Source organism: Scyliorhinus canicula, chromosome 15, assembly GCF_902713615.1.
Source record: "Scyliorhinus canicula chromosome 15, sScyCan1.1, whole genome shotgun sequence".
NCBI lineage: Eukaryota > Metazoa > Chordata > Chondrichthyes > Carcharhiniformes > Scyliorhinidae > Scyliorhinus > Scyliorhinus canicula.
In genome coordinates this window covers 122,924,609-122,946,264 of record NC_052160.1, presented here as the reverse complement: position 1 = coordinate 122,946,264, position 21,656 = coordinate 122,924,609, and the positions used below count along the sequence as shown (strand labels likewise).

Below are 21,656 nucleotides of genomic sequence, written 5' to 3'. Positions count from 1 at the left end.
TAGTACCAAAACTGTCTCAGCTTCGTAAAGCTGGAGAGACCAAGCACGAACCCCCTCCAGCCAAAGGTATAGTGAAATATTTAGTATGTTTTTATTTGATAAATATCCAGTTTCGTCAACCAAAGTTTTGTTTTATACAATTCAAATAATGTAGTTAATTAAACTTCTTATTTAAAGCTCTAGTTTAGCTTCAGCATGGTTAAGTGTTACCTCATTTCTCCACTCTTATCTGATAGAGGAGGCAAAAAGCTTATCTCAGTGATAATAGGAGGCTTGCCATATAAATATTGCATGCATTAGACAGCAATGTATTTGTGCTTGGTTGCTTTAATCTTTATTTTATTTATTTCTACAGTCGGGGACGAAGATGGCCTTGGTAAGGAGAATGTTTTCCTTTATAACTACCTTTTAAACATTAACTGATGTTTTAAAAGCGATGGATTACAATTATATATCAAATTGTAGATTTTAACTGGTGTTCCATGATATCAACATAATCATATAACTCATCAGATCACGCGGTTATTTTGCTTATTTGAATTCAGTAATGACTGGTCAATTTTATTTAATAGATAGTCTGATCATGGGGCTGAAGCAGTTTACTTTGGGAGTGTGCTGGTGGGGGCTCAGTACTTTATTGATCCCGCCTACAAGCTGTACTGGAAAAGCACTTGCCTTCTTCCATGCAGCAGTCCTTGCCTTCCTTTGGCTGTCAGGTCTCCTGAGACTTGGGAAACTGACCGGCCATGGTTAAAGCCAGAAGAAAGGGAAAATGAGCTACCTTCCTCCCAGGAATCAAGTTGGTTCCTTGCTCCTTGTTTTGCCACTATCAAGACTGTGGTGGATTGGATTGGGTTTTGTTTTCAAGTTGTAAAATATTTAGCATTCTAGCTGTTCTGGCAGGTTAAAGTACCCCCTACCCAACCCGCCCAAGGGTGCGATGCTTAATATGAGGAAGGCATTTTGTCCCTGGTTTGCTATGTCTCCTTAATTTCGGAATTTTACAAGGTTTATTTAATATTTGTTGCATCGTGAGAAATCCTTACGTTTTTGACTTTTATACTGAAAGGGAAAAACTTCGGGCCCGATTCTCCGCTGCCCACGACAGGTCGGAGAATAACGGGAGGGCCTTCCCGACAATTTTCATGGCCTCCCGCTATTCTCCCCCCCCCCCCCCCCCCCCCCAGGCCGCCCCCCGACATGAATCGCTGCTCGCCGTTTTTTACGGTGAACAGCGCTTCTCCGCAGGCCAATGGGCCGAATACCGCGGAGTTGAGTTTACGGCCGTTTTCACGGCCGCGATCACACCTGCTTTCAGCGTTCGTGAAAACGGCCACAAAGTGCCCGTCCCGGACAACCATGGCACCGATTGGCACGGCTGCACCACGGCCGTGCCAAGGGTGGCATGGGCCTGCGATCGGTGGGCACCGATCGTGGGCAGCGGGTCCGATACCCACGCACTATTTGTTCTTCCGCCACCCGCAGGATCAGTCCGCTGAGGGGCATGACGGCCCGCGCATGCGCGGGTTTGACACGTCTGCGAGATGACGTCATCCGCGCATGCGCGGGTTGGAGCCGTCCAACCCGCGCATGCACGGCTGACGTCATCGTGCGCGTCAGCCATGGTGACTCTTGGCAGGCGGAGCTAGCAACGTTCGCTAACTCCGCGTCGCCGTGATTCCCCCGGCCCCGATACTAGCCCCGCCCAGGGGGGAGAATCGGGTCCCGGGACGGAGCTCCGAGGCTGGCATGAAACACGGCCAGTTTCATGCCAGCCTTCACGGCACGCCGGATTTGCGGAGAATCGCGCCCTTCATCTCTGATTTTCAAATATTACTCTTTCTGAAGAAAATATGTTCTGCAATTTGAAGCAGATTGGCTGCAGCAAAACTGGCCAGATGTTTATCTTAGTTATAATGTCCTTAAGCACTCTATCGGGCAGCACAGTGGTTAGCACTCTGACTTCACAACGCCAGGATCTTAGGTTCGATTCCTGGCTGGGTCACTGTCTGTGTGGAGTCTGCCGTTCTCCCCGAGTTTGCGTGGGTTTCCTCCGGGTGCTCCGGTTTCCTCCGTCAGTCCAACGATGTGCAGGTTAGATGGATTGGCCATGCTAAATTGCTACGGTTTCCTCCCACAAGTCCCAAAAGATGTGCTGTTAGGTAATTTGGACATTCTGAATTCTCCCTCTGTGTACCCAAACAGGCGCTGAATGTGGCGACTCAGGGATTTTCACAGTAAGTTCATTGCAATGTAAGCCTACTTGTGACAATAAAGATTATTATTATGGGATGATACTGAAAGTTGGCACTTACACAAAGCCTATAATTTTATAGGTCTGCAGGTCTTTTATATTTAACTCAGATGCATCAGATAATACAATCTCCTCAAATGTTACTGTTTGATAACAAAGTTTGTTACATGCATCATTTTCATAGACATACATTTATTTGTAATAAGCCATCACCTTTCAAATAAAGTTCAGGACACGAGCAGAAGTTGAGAAAACACTATCAGTCAGTGTAAAAATTACAGTACAATTGTCTGCATGCTCCACATTTGTTGTTTCAATCATTGGCTAACTTGTGTATTCTTTAAGGAACTACTGGAATTGTCATCAGTTGTATTATTGGTATTTGTGTTGGTATTGGTGGTGCTGCTGGATTGTCTTTTTATAATAAGAAAAGGTAAGATACTCCATTGTTCCTGTCTGCTTTGCATCTTCTAGAAAGTCAGAAACAGTATTTTTATTTCTTTCCCCTTCCCACAAACTATTTTCCAATAGTTTGCTTTATTATTTGCTCTACATGATTTTCTGAAGCAAAACTGGCTTTGAGGAACTTCCTAACTAAATTTATTTTTTCTTTGAAACCTTGACCGGAATTCTCCCGTCCGTTGGGATTCTCTTTTCCCACTGGTAGTGCACCCCAGCACATTGGTTTCACAGTGGCGCAGGTGGTTTCAATGGGAAATCCCATTGGAAGCGGCAGGAAGAGAGAATCCCGCCCCTTAAATTTAATTGGTATTACATCTGTTACCATCCCAGTCGATGACAAGTCAGATCCCAGGGTGAAACCTGGCTTGCTCCTAACTTTTTTTGAACCATGGAGAAAAGTTGCTGCACAAATCCACAGGAGTCTTCTGATGAACGTTTAACACACAGAATAAAACATTTATTAAGGAAAAAATTTATATTTTACACCTGACAAAATGGTAGGGAAGATCTCAATAAAAACAGAAAAATTATTCAGTATTTATTATTCCTTCACCTCAGCAATATCTCAATGGATACTTATAAAGTCTGAAAGATATCACAATGTACAATATCTCTGTTATACCTCATAATTACCTGAACATTAAACTATATGTGATTTAGCGGATGAACTGTTGTCCAACATACTACACCTCAAAGTAAATGACAGATGCAACCAAAGCAGATTCCATGGATTTCTCAGCCCACCCAGACAGTTGTCACATTGTGAACCAATCAATTTCATTGCAACTTTTTTTCCCACAAGGAATTCCAATCTCCCTATTTAAAGAACTCACCTTGGACTTCCCTGCAAATATTACTCCTATTCAAATAAAATAAGCAAAATACTGCAGATGTTGGAATATGAAACAAAACAGAGAATGCTGTGGCTGCAACTGTACAATAAACTAGTGAGACCGCACCTGGAGTATTGTGTTTAGTTTTGGTCCCTTACTTGAGGGATGTAGTTGCATTGGAGACAGTTTGGAGGAGGTTCACTTGAATGATTCCGTGATGAGGACTTTGCCTAATGAAAAGAGATTGAACAGTTTTAGCCTATACTCTCCAGAGTTTAGAAGAATGAGTGGAGATCTAATTGAGGTTTAAAGATGATAAAGGGGGTTGATAAAATAGACATAGAGAGTATGTTTCCTCTTGTGGGGAAATTTAGAATGAGAGGTGATAGTTTTAAAATAAGGGGTAGCAGATTTAAAACTGAGATGAGGAGAAATTACTTCTCAAAGAATCATGAATCTATGTAGTTCACTACCTCGGAGAGCAGTGGATGCTGGAACATTGAGTAAATTTAAGGAGGAGAGGGACAGATTTTTAATTAGTGATGGGTTGAAAGGGTGTGGAAAATGGGCAGGAACGTGGAGTTGAGGCCGAGATGGGATCAGCCTTGATCACATTGAATGGTGGAGCAGGTTCGGAGAACTGAATTGCCTACTCTTGCTCCTAATTCTTATGCTGAAATAACTCATCAGATTTGGCAGCATCTGCAGGGAGAGTAAACAGAGTTAACGGTTGTGACTTTTCAGAACTATAAAGAGAAAAAATGTGTTGGATATTATACTGTAGCTTGGAGAGATTTCAACAAAATTTTAGCAAACTTAAGAACAAGAGACAGATGATCTGGTGTTGGAGGTGCAGGGTTGGGGAAGGGCGGGTTGGTGTTGAGACAAAAAAAAATAGGATGTAAAAAACGGTTGCAGCTTAAAGTTGTTGAATGCAATGTTGAGTCCCGAAGGCTATAACGTTTCTAATTGGAAGATGAGATGCTGCTACTCCACTTGGTGTTGGACTTTACTGGAGCTTTGCAGCAGATCAAGGATGGAAATGTGGGCATGGGAGCAAGGTGCTGAGTTAAAATGACAAGCAACAGTGAAGTTAAAGTCATGCTTGCGGGCTGAGCGAAGGTGTTCCACAAAATGGTCACTCCCACTCGGTTGGCTTCAACAAGGACCCACCTCCAGGGTTTCATATGAACATACTAATTAGGAGCAAACCTTAGCCATTCAGCACACTGTGTCTGTTTCCCATACAATAAGATCATGGCTGATCTGATTGTAACTTCCCGCCTAGCCCTGTTAACCTTTCACTCCCTTGTTTGACAAGAATCTATCAACCTCTGCCTTAAAAATATTCAAAAGCTCTCTTTTCACTGCCTTTTGAGGAAGGTCACTCTAAACACACTCTACCCTCAGAGGGAAATAATTCTCATGTCTGTCTAAATGGGTGATCCTTTGTTCTGATTCTCTCACAAGAGGAATCATCCTCCCCACATTCACCCTTTCAAGACTCTTGAGGATCTAAAAGATTTCAATCGCCTCTTAGTCTTCTAAACTTCAGTGGATAAAATCCTAAAGTGTCCAACTATTCCTCAAAAGTGGCCTGCCCATTAGGCTAGTAAACTTTCTCTGTCTGCTTCTAATGCGTTTAGACCTTAAGTAGGGAGAGCGCTGTGGTAGTTGTGGCGTATTGGTATTGTCACTGGACCAGTAATCCAGGATAATGCTCTGGGGCTCAGGTTTGCATCCCTGCATGGAGTTGGTGAAATTTGAAGTCAATAAAAATTTGGAATTAAATGTCTAATGGTGACCATGAAACTATTGTTGTAAAAACGCATCTGGTTCACGAATATGCTTGAGAGAAATCTGCCATCCTTGCCTGGTCTGGTCTACATGTGACTCTAGATCCACTGCACTGTGGTTGACTGTAAACCGCTCTATGAAACCAGTTTCATCAAACCGCTACGGAAAATTGGATGTGGAAAGAAACCGGACAGACAACTCGGCATCGACCTAGGCACTGGAGACTAAAATGGCAAACTTAGCATCTCAACATCTGGGGGCTTATGCCAAAATTGGGAGAGCTGCCCACATATTGGCCAAGCAACAACCGGACTTAGTCATACTCACAGAATCATACAGATTATGTTCCAGATACCATGATCACCATCCTTGGGTATTTCTTGTCTCACGACACCATGATGTACAGTTAGGCCCTGGGAGACTTGCCCTGGGAGTCCTCAGCATCAACTCTGGACCCCAGATGTCTCATGGCGTCAAATCGAACATGGGCAAGGAAACCTGCTGATGACTATGTTACACCTTCCCTGAGCTGATAAAGTTGAACACCTTCATGTTGAACACCAATTGGAGCACTGTGAGTGGCATGCAGACTGTACTCTGGGTGGGTGACTTCAAAGTTTATAAACACGAGTGGATCAGTGGCACTGCTAAAGACTGGGCTGGCCGAGTCCTAACGGATATAACCTTATAGGTCAGTGCCAGTTGGTCAGGGAACCAACAAGAGGGAACAACATACTCAACCTCATCCTTGCCAACCTGCCTGCCGCAGGTGGATCTGTCCATGACAGTATCTGTGGGAGTGAACACCACACAGTCCTTGCCGAGACAAAGTCCAGTCTTCACATTGAAGATAGCCTCCATCTTGTTTTGTGGCAGTACCACAGTGCTGAATGGATACATTTCAGACATATTTAGCAGCTCAAGGCTGGACAGCCATAAGGTGCTGTGGGCCATCAGCAGCAACATAATCGTACTTAACCATAATCTGTAACCTCTGGTCTGGCATAAACCCCACTCTACCATTACCACCAAAGCAGAGTATCAACACTGGTTCAGTGACGAATACAGGAGGGCAGCACCAGGTATATTTACAAAAGAGGCATCAACCTTGTGAAGCTATGACAGGACTACTTGTGTGCCAAGCAGCAAACAATAAAACGAACTAAGTGATTCCACAATCAACAGATCAGATCTAAAATCTACAGTCCTGCCATTTATAGTTATTCATGGTCTGCCTTCTCAACCTTGCCCCTCATCTGAGATGTGGTGATCCTCAGGTTAAATCACCACCAGTTAGCTCTCCCCCCTCAAGGTGGAAAGCAGCCTATGGTGATCTAGGACTATGGCGACTTCACCTTTACGTAATTGTGAATGGTGGTGGACAATTTAAAAACTCCACTAGAGGAGGAAGCTCCACAAATATCCCCATCCTCAATGATGGAGGAAGCCAGCACGTTACTGCAAAAGATAAGGCTGATGCTCTGTTTGCTTTCCGCCAGGGCCACTCAGCTCCTGACTTAAACACATCCTTGGTTGAAACATGAACAAAAGAGCTGAAGTCCAGAGTTGAGTTGAGAGTGACTGCCCTTGACATCAAGGCAGCATTTGACTGGAGTATGGCATCAGGGCGCCCGAGCAAAACTGGAGTTAGAGGAAATCAAAAGGAAAACACACTGCTGGTTTTGAGTCAAACCATGCACAACGGAAGATGGTTATGATTGTTGGAAGTCAGTTATCTCAGTTCTAGATATCACTGCTGGAGTCCCTCAGGATAGTGCCCTATCCCAACCATTTTCAGCTGCTTCATCAATGATCTGTCCATCTTAAGATCAAAATGGGGATGTTGGCTGATGGCTGGTAAATGTTCAGCACCATTAGTGACTCCTCAGATACTGATGCAGTGTAAGTTCAAATGCAGTAAGACTTGGACTATATCCAGGCTTTGGTTGACAAATGCAAGTAGCGTTTGTACCACAGAAGAGCTACACAATGTCCGTCTCCAACAAGAGAGGATCTAACCATCGGCCCTTGACTTCCATTGGAATTACCATTGCTAAATCCCCCATTATCAACATCCTGGGAGGTTACCATTGACCAGAAACTGAATTGGACTAGTCATATAAATACTGTGGCAGCAGATCAGAAGTTCGCAATCTTGTGTCAAGTAACTCGCCTGACTCTCCAAAGCATGTGCACCATCTGGAAGGACAAATCAGGATGAGTGCAGCTCCAACAATACTCAAGAAGCTTGACACAATTCAGGACGATTTATTGGCACCCCATCCACAAACATTGAATTGCACCACTATCGATGCACAGTGGTTCCAGTGCTTCCATTCTACAAGATACACTTTTGGCATACACCATGGCTCCAAAGACAGCACAATCCAAACCCACAACCATTACCATCTTTATGGACAAGGGTAGCAAAAACGTGGAAACACCACCACTTGAAAGATACCCCCCCCAATCCCCCCAAGCCACTTGCCATCCTGACTTGGATATATATTGCTGCTCTTACACTGTTGCAAGGTCAAATTCCTGTAACTCCCTCCCTAACAGCACTGTGGATGTACTTACTATTTAAGGACAGCAGTGATTCAGGAAGGTAGCTCACCACCACCATCTCGAGAACAATTAGGAATGGCCACTTAATTAGGGATGTTCGCTTAAGCAGTGATGCTCACATCTCATGAATGAAGAAAAAAAAGAAACACTGTACAGTGTTCTGGATGTGGTCTCACCAGTGTCCTGTACAACTGAAGCATAATCTCCCTATTACAATCTATTCCCCTCACAATAAATGTACTGTGTTTCATGCACTAGTGCACTCATCCTCCTGCATCTCAAAGCTCTGGAATCTCTTACTATTTAAATAATATGCTTTTATTCTTCCTGCCAAAATGGGCAATCTCCCATTTGCCCATATTTTCTCAATTTGCCAGATCTTTTCCCACTCACTTACCAATCTTTATCCCTTTGTAGTCTCCTTATGTTCACTTCACAACTTAATTTCATACCTATCTGTCATCAGCCAATTCAGCAAACATCCCTTTCGTCCCTTCATCCAAGTTATTTATATTAAGTGTAAAATGTTGCTGCCCCCGCACTGATCCTTGTAGCACAACACAATGCACATGTTTCCTGTTAGCTAGTCAATCTGTTTATACCAATATGTTACCCCTTTCACCCGTGAGCTTTTATTTTCCTCAATAAACTTTATGTGGCATCTTAACAAATGCCTTCTGGAAATCTAAGTACAGTACATACACTGGTTTCCCTTTATCTACAACACATGTGACTTCTTCAAAGAGCTCCAATAGATTGGTTAAACATGATTTCCCTTTCACAAAACCATGTTGACTCTGCCTGATTGCGTTGAATCTTTCTACGGCCCTGCCACAATATCTTTAAAAATAGCTTCTCGTATTTTCCCTCCCTTTTTGAATAAAGAAGTTATGCTCACTATTTTCCAATTTGATGGAACTTCCCCAATATGGGAGTTTTGGAAAATCAAAACTAATGCATCAACCATCTCACTAGCCACTTTTTTTTTAATACCTCCGGACCCTGGGTTGTGGCACTCGTGTGTCAATCTGAAACCGGGAGTCTGGCATGTGTTGTCATTCCGATATTTCAAAGTTTGGTGATTTATTGATTATCTTAAGTTTTGAAAGGTCTGTACTGTGCACTGCTACACCAATTATCATTATACACTCTTCCACCTAAGTAATGCTTATTGCTAATTTTGTTCATGTGTTCCAGGGCAGCACGGTAGCATGGTGGTTAGCATAAATGCTTCACAGCTCCAGGGTCCCAGGTTCGATTCCCGGCTGGGTCACTGTCTGTGCGGAGTCTGCACGTCCTCCCCGTGTGTGCGTGAGTTTCCTCCGGGTGCTCCGGTTTCCTCCCACAGTCCAAAGATGTGCGGGTTAGGTGGATTGGCCATGCTAAATTGCCCGTAGTGTCCTAAAAAGTGGGGTTGTTGGGTTGCGGGTATAGGGTGGATACGTGGGTTTGAGTAGGGTGATCATTGCTCGGCACAACATTGAGGGCCGAAGGGCCTGTTCTGTGCTGTACTGTTCTTTAAAAAAAAAGTTTGTGATGTCTTAATTAATTTATCCCTGATTCTGTTTTGAAGAACTCTGATTGCCAAAGGCCCAGTTCACCTTTGAGTGACCATTTTCGCATCTTGAATACGACCTGAGCACATTAGGAAGTTCTAATATCTTTCAATCCTCAAAAAGAGTCAGAAAAAGCTTTCCATTAGTCTGTGGATCATCTTTCATTTCTCTCCGCCCCATCAATATTTTTTTGAATGAAGTTACATTATCGTTGTGCTGTATAAAGGATGCTGTATTAATATTTTACAAATTGATTCACAATATGCGCTGTTATATATTGGATTTTCATTTATGCCTGTCAGCATTTGTTTTTCCAGGCAGCGTAACGTTTGTAAGAAGGTTCATATCAACCCTCAACCCAATGAAAACCAAGAGGAGTCCAATTTGAATGAGTATCAAGATCAGCCAGCATGATCTTTAATGAAGTCAAACTTGCAATTATAAAAGGTAAATCTGTTAATATGGATTCAAGATTTTAAATTGCTTTCAATTTTGTTCTCATAGAGTGTAAATCATTTATCCTCGCCAATGTTTATCCCTTGGCTAACATTACTAAAACATACTACCTGGTCAATATCTCATTGTTGTTTGTGAGATATTTCTGTGGGCTGTGGTTCCTTATGTTAATATCCCGACCACACTTCAAAAAAGTACTTCCTTGGCTGTGAAGCGCTTTATCATGTGCTGAGGTCAGGGAAGGCACTATCTAAATCTAAGCTGTAAATGGAAATGAATCAGTACAATCTGATATACCTTACAGAGACATGACCACAAGATGATATAAAATGGGACCTCCAGATTGAACAGTATGTGACATTTAGGATGGACAGGAAATTAAGAAAAGGTGAAGGGGTGGCTCTGTTAATTAATGATGGCATTCGCACATTAGAGAGGGCTGACCTAAGTTCAGGACCAGGATGTAGAAGCGATTTGAGTTGAGATGAGAAATTAAAAAGACAAGAAATCACTTGTGGAAGTGGCATACACGCCTCCTAATTGTAACTACAGAATAGGACAGAGTACAGAAGAAGAGACAATGGGAGCTTGTCAGAAAGGTACAGTGATAAAACAGGGGAGTTTAATTAACATATGGATTGGAAAAATCACATGGGCAAAGGTAGCATAGATGAGGAGATCATAGAATGTTTTCGGGATAGTTTCCAAGAACAATACATTCTAGAGCCAACCAGATGGGCAGACTATACTAGACCTTGTATTGTGCAATTAGATAGGGCTAATTGATAACCTCATGGGGAAGGCAACCCCAGGTAGCACCGATCATAAAAGGATTGAATTTTACATTCGGTTTGAGAGAGAGAACAATGTGTTTAAGGCTAGTATTTTAAACTTTAATAAAGGCAATTAGGAGGGCTTGACAGCGGCACTAGCTAAAGTGAACTGATAAATGTACTCCAGGGATAGGTCAAACAGACGTTTAAATACATATTTCAGAATAGGCACACTCCAGTGAGAAAAAAAAGACAGTGTTAAACTTAAAGAAAAAGCATTTTTTTGCCCAAAAACGAGTGGCAGGTCAGAAGACTGGGAAGAATATAAAGAACATCAAAGAATGACAAAAAGGTTGACATGGGCGTGGAGGGGGGGGCAAATCTAGAGTGCAAAAGAAAGCTAACCTGTAATATAAAGATCGACAGTAAGAGTTTCTATAGATACTTAATTAAGAAGAGTTAATAAAGTAAGTATTTGTCCTAGAGAAAGTGCATCTTTGGAAGTGGTAATGGAAAGTAGGCTTATGGCAGATGAATTAAACAAATACTTTGCATCTGTCACAAGTAACATCCGCAAAATAGCTGTAAATCAGAAAAAGGAAGGAGAGAAATCAGGAAAAATACAATCACCAGGGAAATGGTATTGAGCAAATTGTTGGGGCTGCGAGTTGACAAATCCCCTGGTGCAGATGGACTTCATCCTAAGATCTTGAAACAAGTGGCTAATGAGATAATCAATGCTTTGGTTTTAATTTTCTAAAATTCCTTTGATTGGGGGAAAGTTCCGGTAGATTGGAAGATAGCAATTGTAACTCCTTTATTCAAAAAAGGAGACGACCAAAAGCAGGAAACTACAGGCTGTTAACCTAAAATTTGTCATAGGGAAAAAGTTGGAAGCCATTATTAAATAGGTTATAGCAGGGCACTTGGAAAATTTTAAGACAAAGAAGTAGAATCAACACAGTTTAGTGAAAGGGAAATCATGTTTATACAATTTATTGGAGTTCTTTGAAGGAATCGCTTGTGGTGTGGATAAAGGGAACCAGGTGGATGTACTGTACTTTGATTTCCAGAAGGCATTTGATAAGGTGTCAATTAAATGTTATTGTGGAAGATAAAAGCTCTTGTGTAGGGGATAACATATTGACATGGATTGAATTTTGGCTAGCCACCAGGAAGCAGTTGGCATAAATAAATGGTTGATAGGATGTGACGAGTGGTGTGCCAGAGGGATCAGTGCTGGGGCCTCAAATCTTTACATTTTATATAAATGGCTTGGATGATTTCTAAATTGGTATGGTTTCTAAATTTGCTAACACACAAAGATAGGAAAGTAAATTATGAAGAGGGTATAAAGAAGCTACAAAAGGACATGGGTTAAGTGAGTGGCCAAAAATCTGGCAAATGCTGTATAATGTGGACAAATCCGATATTGTCCATTTTGGCAGGAAGAATAAAAAATAGGCTTATCCAAATGGTAAGAGATTACAGAGGTCTCAGATTCAGATGGACCTGGGTGTCCTAGTGCATGGATCACAAAAAGTTAGTATGCAGGTCCAGCAAGTAGTTAGGAACTCTAATAGAGGGCGGGGTTCTCCGTAGACCGTCGTAACGCCGATTTCCGGCGAGAAAAATCGGTGTACATGACTCCGGCGTCGGGGCCTTCTTTTAGGCCGCTATTCTCCGTTCCCGGAGGGGCCAGCAGCTGACTGACGCAATACGCGTCAGTTTCACCAGCTGCGGAAGTGGTGAGACCCGGCGTTTTTTGGAGGAGGAGGAGGAGAGAGACAGACCCGGCATTTGGGGGGGGGGGGTTGCGGCATTTGGGGGGGGGGGGGGGGGGGTTGCGGCATCGGGGGGGGTTGCGGCATCGGGGGGGGGGGGGTTTGGGGTCAGCGGCGTGCAGAGAGGGGGGGCGACGGATGCCCGGGGCCAACGCACCGTCGCTCCCCCCCCCTCTGAACGCCGCTGCCCCCTACCCCAACCACCCCCCCTCACCACCCCTACCTCCCTCCCCACCACCCCTACCTCCCTCCCCACCACCCCTACCTCCCTCCGCACCACCCCTACCCCCCTCCGCACCACCCCTACCCCCCTCCAACGCCGCCCCCATCTCTCGCAACGCCGCAACCCCCCACCCTCAATGCCGCAACCCCCCTCATCGCCGCAACCCCCCCTCTCAACGCCGGGTCTCCCCCCCCCCTCAACGCCAGTACCCACACCCCGTCCCCCTCCCTCTGAAGGCCGGTACCCCCACACACCCCCCCCCCTCTCCTCCTCCCCCCTCCTTCCTTCCTTCTCCCCCCCTCCTTCCTCCTCCCCCCTTCCTTCCTCCTCCCCCCCTTCCGTCCTCCTCCCCCCCTTCCTTCCTCCGTCTCCCCCCCTTCCTTCCTCCCCCCCTTCCTTCCTCCGTTAGTGGGGGGGGGGTGCGGCATTAGTGGGGGGTGGGAGGGTGCGGCGTTGGAGGGGGGTAGGGGTGGTGAAGGGGGTAGGGGTGGTGAGGGGAGGGGGTTGGGGTAGGGGCAGCTGCGTGAAGAGGGGGGGGCGACGGTGCGTTGGCCCCGGGCATCCGTCGCCCCCCCTCTGCACGCAGCTGCCCCTACCCCAACCCCCTCCCCTCACCACCCCTACCCCCTTCACCACCCCTACCCCCCTCCAACGCCGCACCCCCCCCCCCCCCACTAACGCCGCACCCCCCCCCACTAACGGAGGAAGGAAGGGGGGGGGGACGGAGGAAGGAAGGGGGGAGGAGGAGGGAAGGGGGGGAGGAGGAGAGAGGGGGGGGTGTGGGTACCGGGCTTCAGAGGGAGGGGGACGGGATGTGGGTACCGGCGTTGAGGGGAGGGGGACCCGGCGTTGAGGGGGGGGGGACCCGGCGTTAAGTGGGGGGGGGGGTTGCGGCGTTGCGAGAGATGGGGGGCGGCGTTGGAGGGGGGTTGGTGAGGGGGGTAGGGGTGGTGGGGAGGGGGGTGGGGTGGTGGGGAGGGGGGTAGGGGCGTTGGAGGGAGGTAGGGGTGGGGAGGGGGGGGGGGGGTTGGGGTAGGGGGCAGCGGCGTACCGGGGGGGGGGGGGCGACGGTGCGTTGGCCCCGGGCATCCGTCGCCCCCCCCCCCCTCTCTGCACGCCGCTGCCCCCAAACCCCCCCCCCCCCCCCCCCGATGCCCCCCCCCGATGCCGCAACCCCCCGGAAGCCGCAACCCACCCCCCCCGCCACCCCCCGACACTGAACGGCGTCAACCATCATCAATGGTTGACGCCGTTTTATAGCAACTGTGATTTTCGCCGACGTGACCCGTGGCGGGACTTCGGCCCATCCGGGCCGGAGATTTGTGGAATCTTAAAAAAAAAATGAAATCCCGCCGGCGCCAGCTGTTTTCAGAGGCTGCCGGCGGGATTTGCACAGCGCCGGTTTTTGGCCGGTCAGAGATTTAAAAACCCTGCGGGAGCGGGAATAACGCCGCTGCCGGCCGATTCTCCGACCCTGCGTGGGGTCGGAGAATCCCGCCCCAGAATGTTATAGTTTATTGTGAGGGCCCTCCCTGTATGAACTATATACAAGGATATTTAATTAATAAAATTGCTTTTCCAAAATGCTGATGGCTGTCCTCTGCTGAGTTACTGTTTTTCAGATGTTGCCTTTAATGGGTTACTGTAATATAATTTAGCTTCTCCCTACAACTGATAAACAGATGCAATCTATAAGTTTTAAAAATTGTGATACTTGGCCCCTCATTTAAAATAAGTTTTTAATTGAAAGCCATGATGCTACATGAAGACCTGTACTAAAAATGTAATCTATTTCATAATCATAGGGATGAGTTTACTTGTTTAAAATAAACCAAATAGCTAACTCAACATATCTCTGGATGGAAACATAAATATGATAATTCAGCATACAAGTCCACCATTCAGCCCATTCATTCTCCGTTCTTTCAGAGAGCAATCCAGTTCCACACTCCTCTCTTCATTTCTCAAATAATTTATTTTCAAATATTGATCCAATTTTGAAAGCTACTCTCTTTCCCATTCCTTCTTTTAAGATGCACCTCTAAACCTATTTCTTTGACCAAACTTCTGGCCATATTCCCAAATTCCATGTGGTGATTTAGTGCCTAATTTCTCTTCATAAAGCTCCATTGTATAACCTTGTGATATTTTACTTCGTTATTTCATGTTATTTTGTTGAATTTACCTCGGCAAAACTGAAATTAAAATGCTACGTGTTCTGTTGTTTGATTCCATAATGGTTAAAAGCTAGTCATACAACAGATAAGTTGCTTAAATAAAAGCAGAATGCTGGAAGTTCTCCACGGTCTGACAGCATCTGCGAAGAGCCAAACAGTTAACGTTTCAGCTCTATTTGCTTATTGTATTTCCGGTCTTTACTAACCACACCTGTGTCAACGCAGTTATCATCTCACCATCCTCTATGTGTGTAAGTCTGACTAATTTAAAGATTTTTTCTAATTCGCTATATTTCTCCCCACAGGTCAAAACTCTGAACAGTTGTGGATTTTAACCTCTGGCAATGTTATACTTCAGTTGATCCCATCCCAGACAAATGGATTGAAGCATCTAATTTTTATGTTTTATTATAGCTCTCACTATTTTAAACAGAAAATATTGGAACTAATCAGCGAATCTGGCAAGATCTATGACCTGAAACATTAGCATGCTACGCTATCCACACATGTTGCCAGACCTGCTGAGTATTTTCAATAATTTCTTCTTTTATTTCAGACTTCTTGCATCTTCAATATTTTGCTTTGGTTTCACTAATTTAGTTAAACAATGATTAGAGTTTTCTTTCCGGATTTTGTATCCTTTTAGACAATTGCACTTTATGATCATTTTTCATTTTTGATGGCAGTGCAGAGTTGCTCGATTTAAAAAAGACTACCAGAAGTTGTGATTTCGATTTGAACACTTAATTTGTTTAAAAATTCCAATGATTCTGCTTGTTTATTTCAATATATTTCTTTAAATGTATTTGTTTAAAAGCATTTGTATCTCGCAGGTGGTTGTTGCATTTTCAGCAATGTAATCGGTCCATGAGTGAGTTACTGTCGCCTTAATTTAGACTTTTGTTGCAGGCAGCACGGTGGCGCAGTGGTTAGCATTGCTGCCTCACGGCGCCGAGGTCCCAGGTTTGATCCTGGCTCTGGGTCACTGTCCGTGTGGAGTTTGCGCATTCTCCCCGTGTTTGCGTGGGTTTCGTCCCCACAGCCCAAAAGATGTGTAAGTTAGGTGCATTGGCCACACTAAATTGCCCTTAATTGGAAAAAATGAATTGGGTACGCTAAATTTATAAGAAGAAAAAAAAATTAGACTTGTGTGTGAATTACAGAATGGTGTGTTGTTGAAAAATGTATTTTTAATAACTTACTGTTAACTCCTTAAACAGAAAAATAGAATATTTGATTAGACCAAGCTTGATATTAACTTTTCTTCAAATTTCCATTAGAATATGGTACCTGTGAAAACATTGTTTACCAAGTATTGAACCCTTAAGTGAATGTAAAGAAAAGGGCTATCCTCAAGTTTTAAAATAAACCTTTAAATTTATTTTGTTGCCTTTCAATGCGATGTGTAAATCTGAAGGAAAACTGCTTCCTCTGCCATATTTTGTTGAAACATGATGTTTCAGTGCTTCCTGCCTCTCCCCATTGAAGCATACTTCTAAAAATAGATGCATGGGAGTATTTTCCGATGAACAATGTGTAAATGAGATCATTCATTGTAAAAAAAAAATAATAATTTGTTTGTTTCATTGAAAAGTTAATTGTGCTTTAATGCATACTTTTAAACATCAGATTTTGAGCTGAATGAAACTTTTTTACCCTGTAATGTTTGTTTTGGTGGCCTTGTGTCACTGTTCAAGATCAATCTTTGTACAGTATTTTGTTGTGTTAGATGTTTGAAGATCATTCCTTCATTTAAATGTATGCTCTTGTGTCTGATATATTTCCTGACCATCAATATGATGAAGGAATTTTTAAATTCTGAATCCTGACCCACTTACGTATCATACAATTTAGAGCATATTCTATTTCCATTTCACCATCAAAGGTGTAATACAAAGCTGTGAAAAGTGACAGTACCGCATCCAATAGGAGCACATCATCTTTGGAAAATTGTGCCTTCATTATACCTGCACGGCAAATGTATTTTGCAGCAGTTCAATATGTAAAGTTAAAGATAAATTATCAGAAAAAAAAGCAATGGTAAAATACGCAATTGAATTCAGATCCAAACATTAGAATATGTCCATGAAAGGTGCTACGTTATTTTTTTTAGAACGATTGGCTTACTAATGTCTTTTAAGAATGGGAATCTACCACTTTTCTTAACAAGCAGATACAATGTGGTTGATTCTTGATGCCTTCTGAAAACCATTCCATTGTAACACAATTTGCTTCCAGATGGCAGTGCATAATTGCTTTCCCAGAGTTACAGAGCATGGGAAAGAAATACCGTATTGCCACTGTTGTCCACCTATCAGGAACAAATGGTTTTTAACAACACTTAAGGTCAATGTTGCTCAGTTTTAAATAAATAAATTGGTCCTGGTGTAACCAAGTGTGATTATTCCTTCAGTGAATGGAACCAGTTTCAAAGTGACTGACTTGAAAGAGGGAAATTAAGGAATATTAATTTTAACAATGCTGGCACTTAACTTTATCTTTATCTAAAGTGCCCAAAAATGCTGCATAAAATAATTCTACAAATGTTCGTGATATGTTTCTTGAGCTTTTGATTTAACTCATTTATGCTTTAGTCCTGAAGGTGCAATGAGCATGTGATTTTCTTTGCTAATACAGATGCCAATCTGATTCTGGTTTCTAATTTTTGAATATACAACATTAATACCAGAAGTCATATTTGTTTAATTATTTTTCCCATTTTATATTTGTGCCATTTTCGTTTTCAACTACTTTTGCCACCAATGGGATCCAATTAACTTTGTGGTTCAATGATGTATATAATAAATTTTGTTTCAGCTTAAGTTCTGAACTTGAGCACTTTGGGACATTTTACAACATTAAGGTGGTACGCAAGTGCAAGTTGTTATATATCTAGTTTTTTTCATTCAGTTTTTTGCCACTTCAATCTTTTTCTTAAATTTAAAAAAAATAAATTTAGAGTAGCCAATTATTTTTCTTTTCCAATTAAGGGGCAATTTAGCATGGCCAATCCACCTAACCAGCACATCTTTGGGTTGTGGAGATGAAACCCATAGGCATGGAGAGAATGTGAAAACTCCACACGGACAGTGACCCAGGGCCGGGATTCGAACCCGAGTCCTCAGCGCCGCAGTCCCAGTGCTAACTACTGCGCCGCATGCCACCCTGAGCCACATCAATCTTTGTCTGCTAACCCAACCAAATCTAACTTGCTGCGTTTTGTACAAAGCAAGATAATGCCACTTACCTTCAAATGTTTATACTTTGAAGATTATCCTATTATCTACAAAAACCAGCATTGAAGATGGTAACCTTCCTAGGAAACAAATCGAGTCATAGCTGATCTTTTAGAAAAATGGTACATGTATATTCTTGAAGACAATATGAGTGCACTTTTTGAGCCAGATTTACTATTCTGGATAGTGAATGTTCAATGACCGTATATAATCCCATAGGTTGTTTTTCCCTTTGAGGGGGAGAGCTGACTGGTGGTTATTTAACCTGAGGATCACCAAACCTCAGGCGAGGGGTACGGTTGAGAAAACAGGCCAAGTAGCCTCAAGGAATTGAACTCACGCTGTTGGCCGCGCTCTGCATCATGAACCAGCTGCCAGCCAACTGAGCTGAACAGACCCCATAACTATCATATGAATGTGGTAGAATCTAAGGCTCACTATCTCATGCTAGAGGGTGGAAAGTGGATTAGTGATTTTGAGTGGCTTTTTTGGATGAAATTCTACGGAAGAACTATCCTAAGTCACATAGTATAATATACAGAGGTTCATGTTACTTTAGCAGCTTACAAAATTTAAAATATATGTCCCAAAATTTAAAGCAGCACCGTTCACCTTTAATAGATTTAATTTAAATGTTTCCAAAACCCTCTGGCAGATAACTAAAAAGCCTTCTCTGCCTGAAAGGTTTATATTTGTTTGCAAGATGTCTGTTGTATTATTAAACAGTGGGTAAACAGAGAGGAAGGTCATTGTGGCTTATATTAGGCATGGGATTGATGATATGTTCAATATGCACAGAAAAAGCTGGAGGCCTCAGACTGATCAGCTACAGAATTGTGCCAGTTTACAAATACCAGTCAGCTAGGCAGAAGGAGCTTACTCCAAACTAATATGAACTAGGTGTCATGCTGACTGCACGGGTAAGCCCTGGGAAGTTATGCAGCAGCCAGTCGGGGTGGTGAGATGTCTTTTTATGACTCCTCATTAATATAAGTTTAAAAAGAAAAATGAACTTGACCATTTTGTGTGGATCCCTTTTAGCTCCTACGTAAGCTGCAGAATATGTTGAAAAACTGAGCGGGACGTACCTGAGTTGTGACCAATTTAGGAGCTAGATTAGAAAAAGTTAGGCTGATCAATAGCATGCAAGATATTTGATGCCTGTTTCAGGTGCCTGCCAAGGACTCCAATATGGTGTTGAACATACTTCCAGCACAGTTAAGGTAAGTGTCATGGTGTCACAAGTTTGGATTTTCCCTACTTTGCACCTGAATAATCAGGTTTAGCATTAGATTTTCAAAACCGTGTTTAAGGGTTTCAGTCTGTCATCTTTATTTTTTAAACGGTTTGGAAAGCGACTTGCAACTGCTTAACATTTTAATGTTTACTGCTGCTTTCATTATCCTGCTCAGTGCTGCCAGCACTTTTACAATTTTCTGACTTCTACTGTTCTGCTATTGTATCAATGCTGCTCTTGTGCAGCAGTACAAAGAAGGTCCAAGTGATACTGGAAATGTATCATGACAGTATTTTTCAATCTTTTATTTCCTTCGACCCACTTTTGCCAAACGGCCGACCATCGCGACCCATTTTGGCTGACCTTGCAACACATGCCACATTCGCTTACCTTTAATGTAGGACGGGAGCCTGTTTGGTCTTTATGATCTCGCTCTAATTAAGTATACAGGAAGAGAGGGCAATGCGCATATCAGGTGTAGACTTAAGTCAAAATAAAATCAAATTACTGCAGATACTGGAATCAAAACAGAAAATACTGGACAATTTCAGCAGATCTGACAGCATCTTTTGAACATAGAACAGCACAGAACAGGCCCTTCGGCCCTCGATGTTGTGCCGAGCAATGATCACCCTACTCAAACCCACGTATCCACCCTATACCCGTAACCCAACAACCCCCCCCCCCCCCAACCTTACTTTTTAGGACACTACGGGCAATTTAGCATGGCCAATCCACCTAACCCGCACATCTTTGGACTGTGGGAGGAAACCGGAGCACCCGGAGGAAACCCACGCACACACGGGGAGGACGTGCAGACTCCACACAGACAATGACCCAGCCAGGAATCGAACCTGGGACCCTGGAGCTGTGAAGCATTTATGCTAACCACCATGCTACCGTGCTTCCCCACTGTGGAGAGAAAAGGGAGCTAATATTTTGAGTCTGAATGACTTTTTAGACAAGAGTCATCAAGACTCAACTTTAGCTTCCTTTTCGCTCCACAGATGCTATCAGGCCGACTTAAGCCAGTGTCGTCTTCATTGTGAGAACAGATAATCCAATATCGAACATCTAAGTTGTCATGAAGGGCAATAGCAACAAAATGCTTGTTTTACTCAGCACTAAATGCTCCTAGAATCATAAAATTTACAGTGCAGGAGGCCATTCGGCCCATCGAGTCTGCACCGGCCCTTACAGAGTGCACCCTACTGAAGCCCACGTATCTACCCTATCCCAGTAACCCCCACAGTAACTTGTGCTTTTCAAGGAGACACATCCGGAGTGATACACATCCAGAGTGGGAAGTTGGAACTTGGTAATTTGGTGCAGTGAGGCAATTCGGTGCAGAGTGAGAGAAGGTGCATTTTCGGAGGTGCTTTTTAACCCTGGTAAGTGACTGGTAAGTAGTTTTTCTTTTCATTGTCTAATTTATTTATTTTTATTTTGAAATTGTAGTTGTATAAGTTTAACTAAGGTTTAAGACATGGCAGGAGATCCGTGTTATGCTCCTCGTGTGCGATGTGGGAGCTCAGGGACATGTCCACTGTCCCTGGCTCTTTCACGTGCAAGGAGTGTGTTCAGTTGCAGCTCCTGTTAGACCGCTTAACGGCTCTGGAGCTGTGGATGGACGCACTTTGGAGCATCCGCGATGCTGAGGAGGTCATGGATAGCATGTTTAGCAAGTTGGTCACACCGCAGGTGAAAGTTACTGAGGGAGATAGAAAATGAGTGACCAAAAGACAGAGCAAGAGTAGGAAGGCAGTACAGGTGTCCCCTACGGTCATCTCCCGGCAAAACAGATATACCGCTTTGAATACTGGGGGATATGGCTCACCAGGGGAAGGCAGCAGCAAGGTTCATGGCACCGTGGCTGGCTCTGCTGCACAGCAGGACAGGAAGAAAAATGGCAGGGCTATAGTGATAGGGGACTCGATCGTAAGGGGAATAGACAGGCGGTTCTGTGGACGCAATCGAGACTCCAGGATGGGATGTTGCCTCCCTAGTGCAAGGGTCAAGGATGTCTCTGAGTGGCTGCAGGCCATTCTGGTGGGGGGGGGGGGGGGTGGGTGAACAGCCAGCCGTCGTGGTGCATGTAGGCACCAACGATATAGGTAAAAAATGGGATGAGGTCCTACAAGCGGAATTCAGGGAGTTAGGAGTTAAACTAAAAAATAGGACCTCAAAGGTAGTAATCTCAGGATTGCTGCCAGTGCCACGAGCTAGTCAGAGTAGGAATGTCAGGATAGATAGGATGAATGCGTGGCTCGAGAGATGGTACAAGAGGGAGGGATTCAAAT

The 21,656-nt window shown here is 43.8% G+C and overlaps 1 protein-coding gene across 3 annotated transcripts in view; it reads left to right on the top strand.

The window, feature by feature from the left end:
• Positions 1-17,274, top strand: part of LOC119978258 (membrane cofactor protein-like) — a 78,118-nt gene extending 60,844 nt beyond the window's left edge. For 2 of the 3 annotated variants that reach the window (XM_038819740.1, XM_038819738.1), the window contains 5 exons: positions 4-66; positions 356-376; positions 2,600-2,687; positions 9,788-9,917; positions 15,189-17,274. In XM_038819740.1, coding sequence (XP_038675668.1) covers positions 4-66; positions 356-376; positions 2,600-2,687; positions 9,788-9,884 — 269 coding nt within the window. In that variant the 3' untranslated portion in view covers positions 9,885-9,917; positions 15,189-17,274. Of the gene's footprint in view, positions 1-3; positions 67-355; positions 377-2,599; positions 2,688-9,787; positions 9,919-15,188 lie in introns of those variants that run through there. The other variant, XM_038819739.1, reaches the window with a different exon arrangement.
• The last annotated feature ends 4,382 nt before the right edge of the window (positions 17,275-21,656 follow it).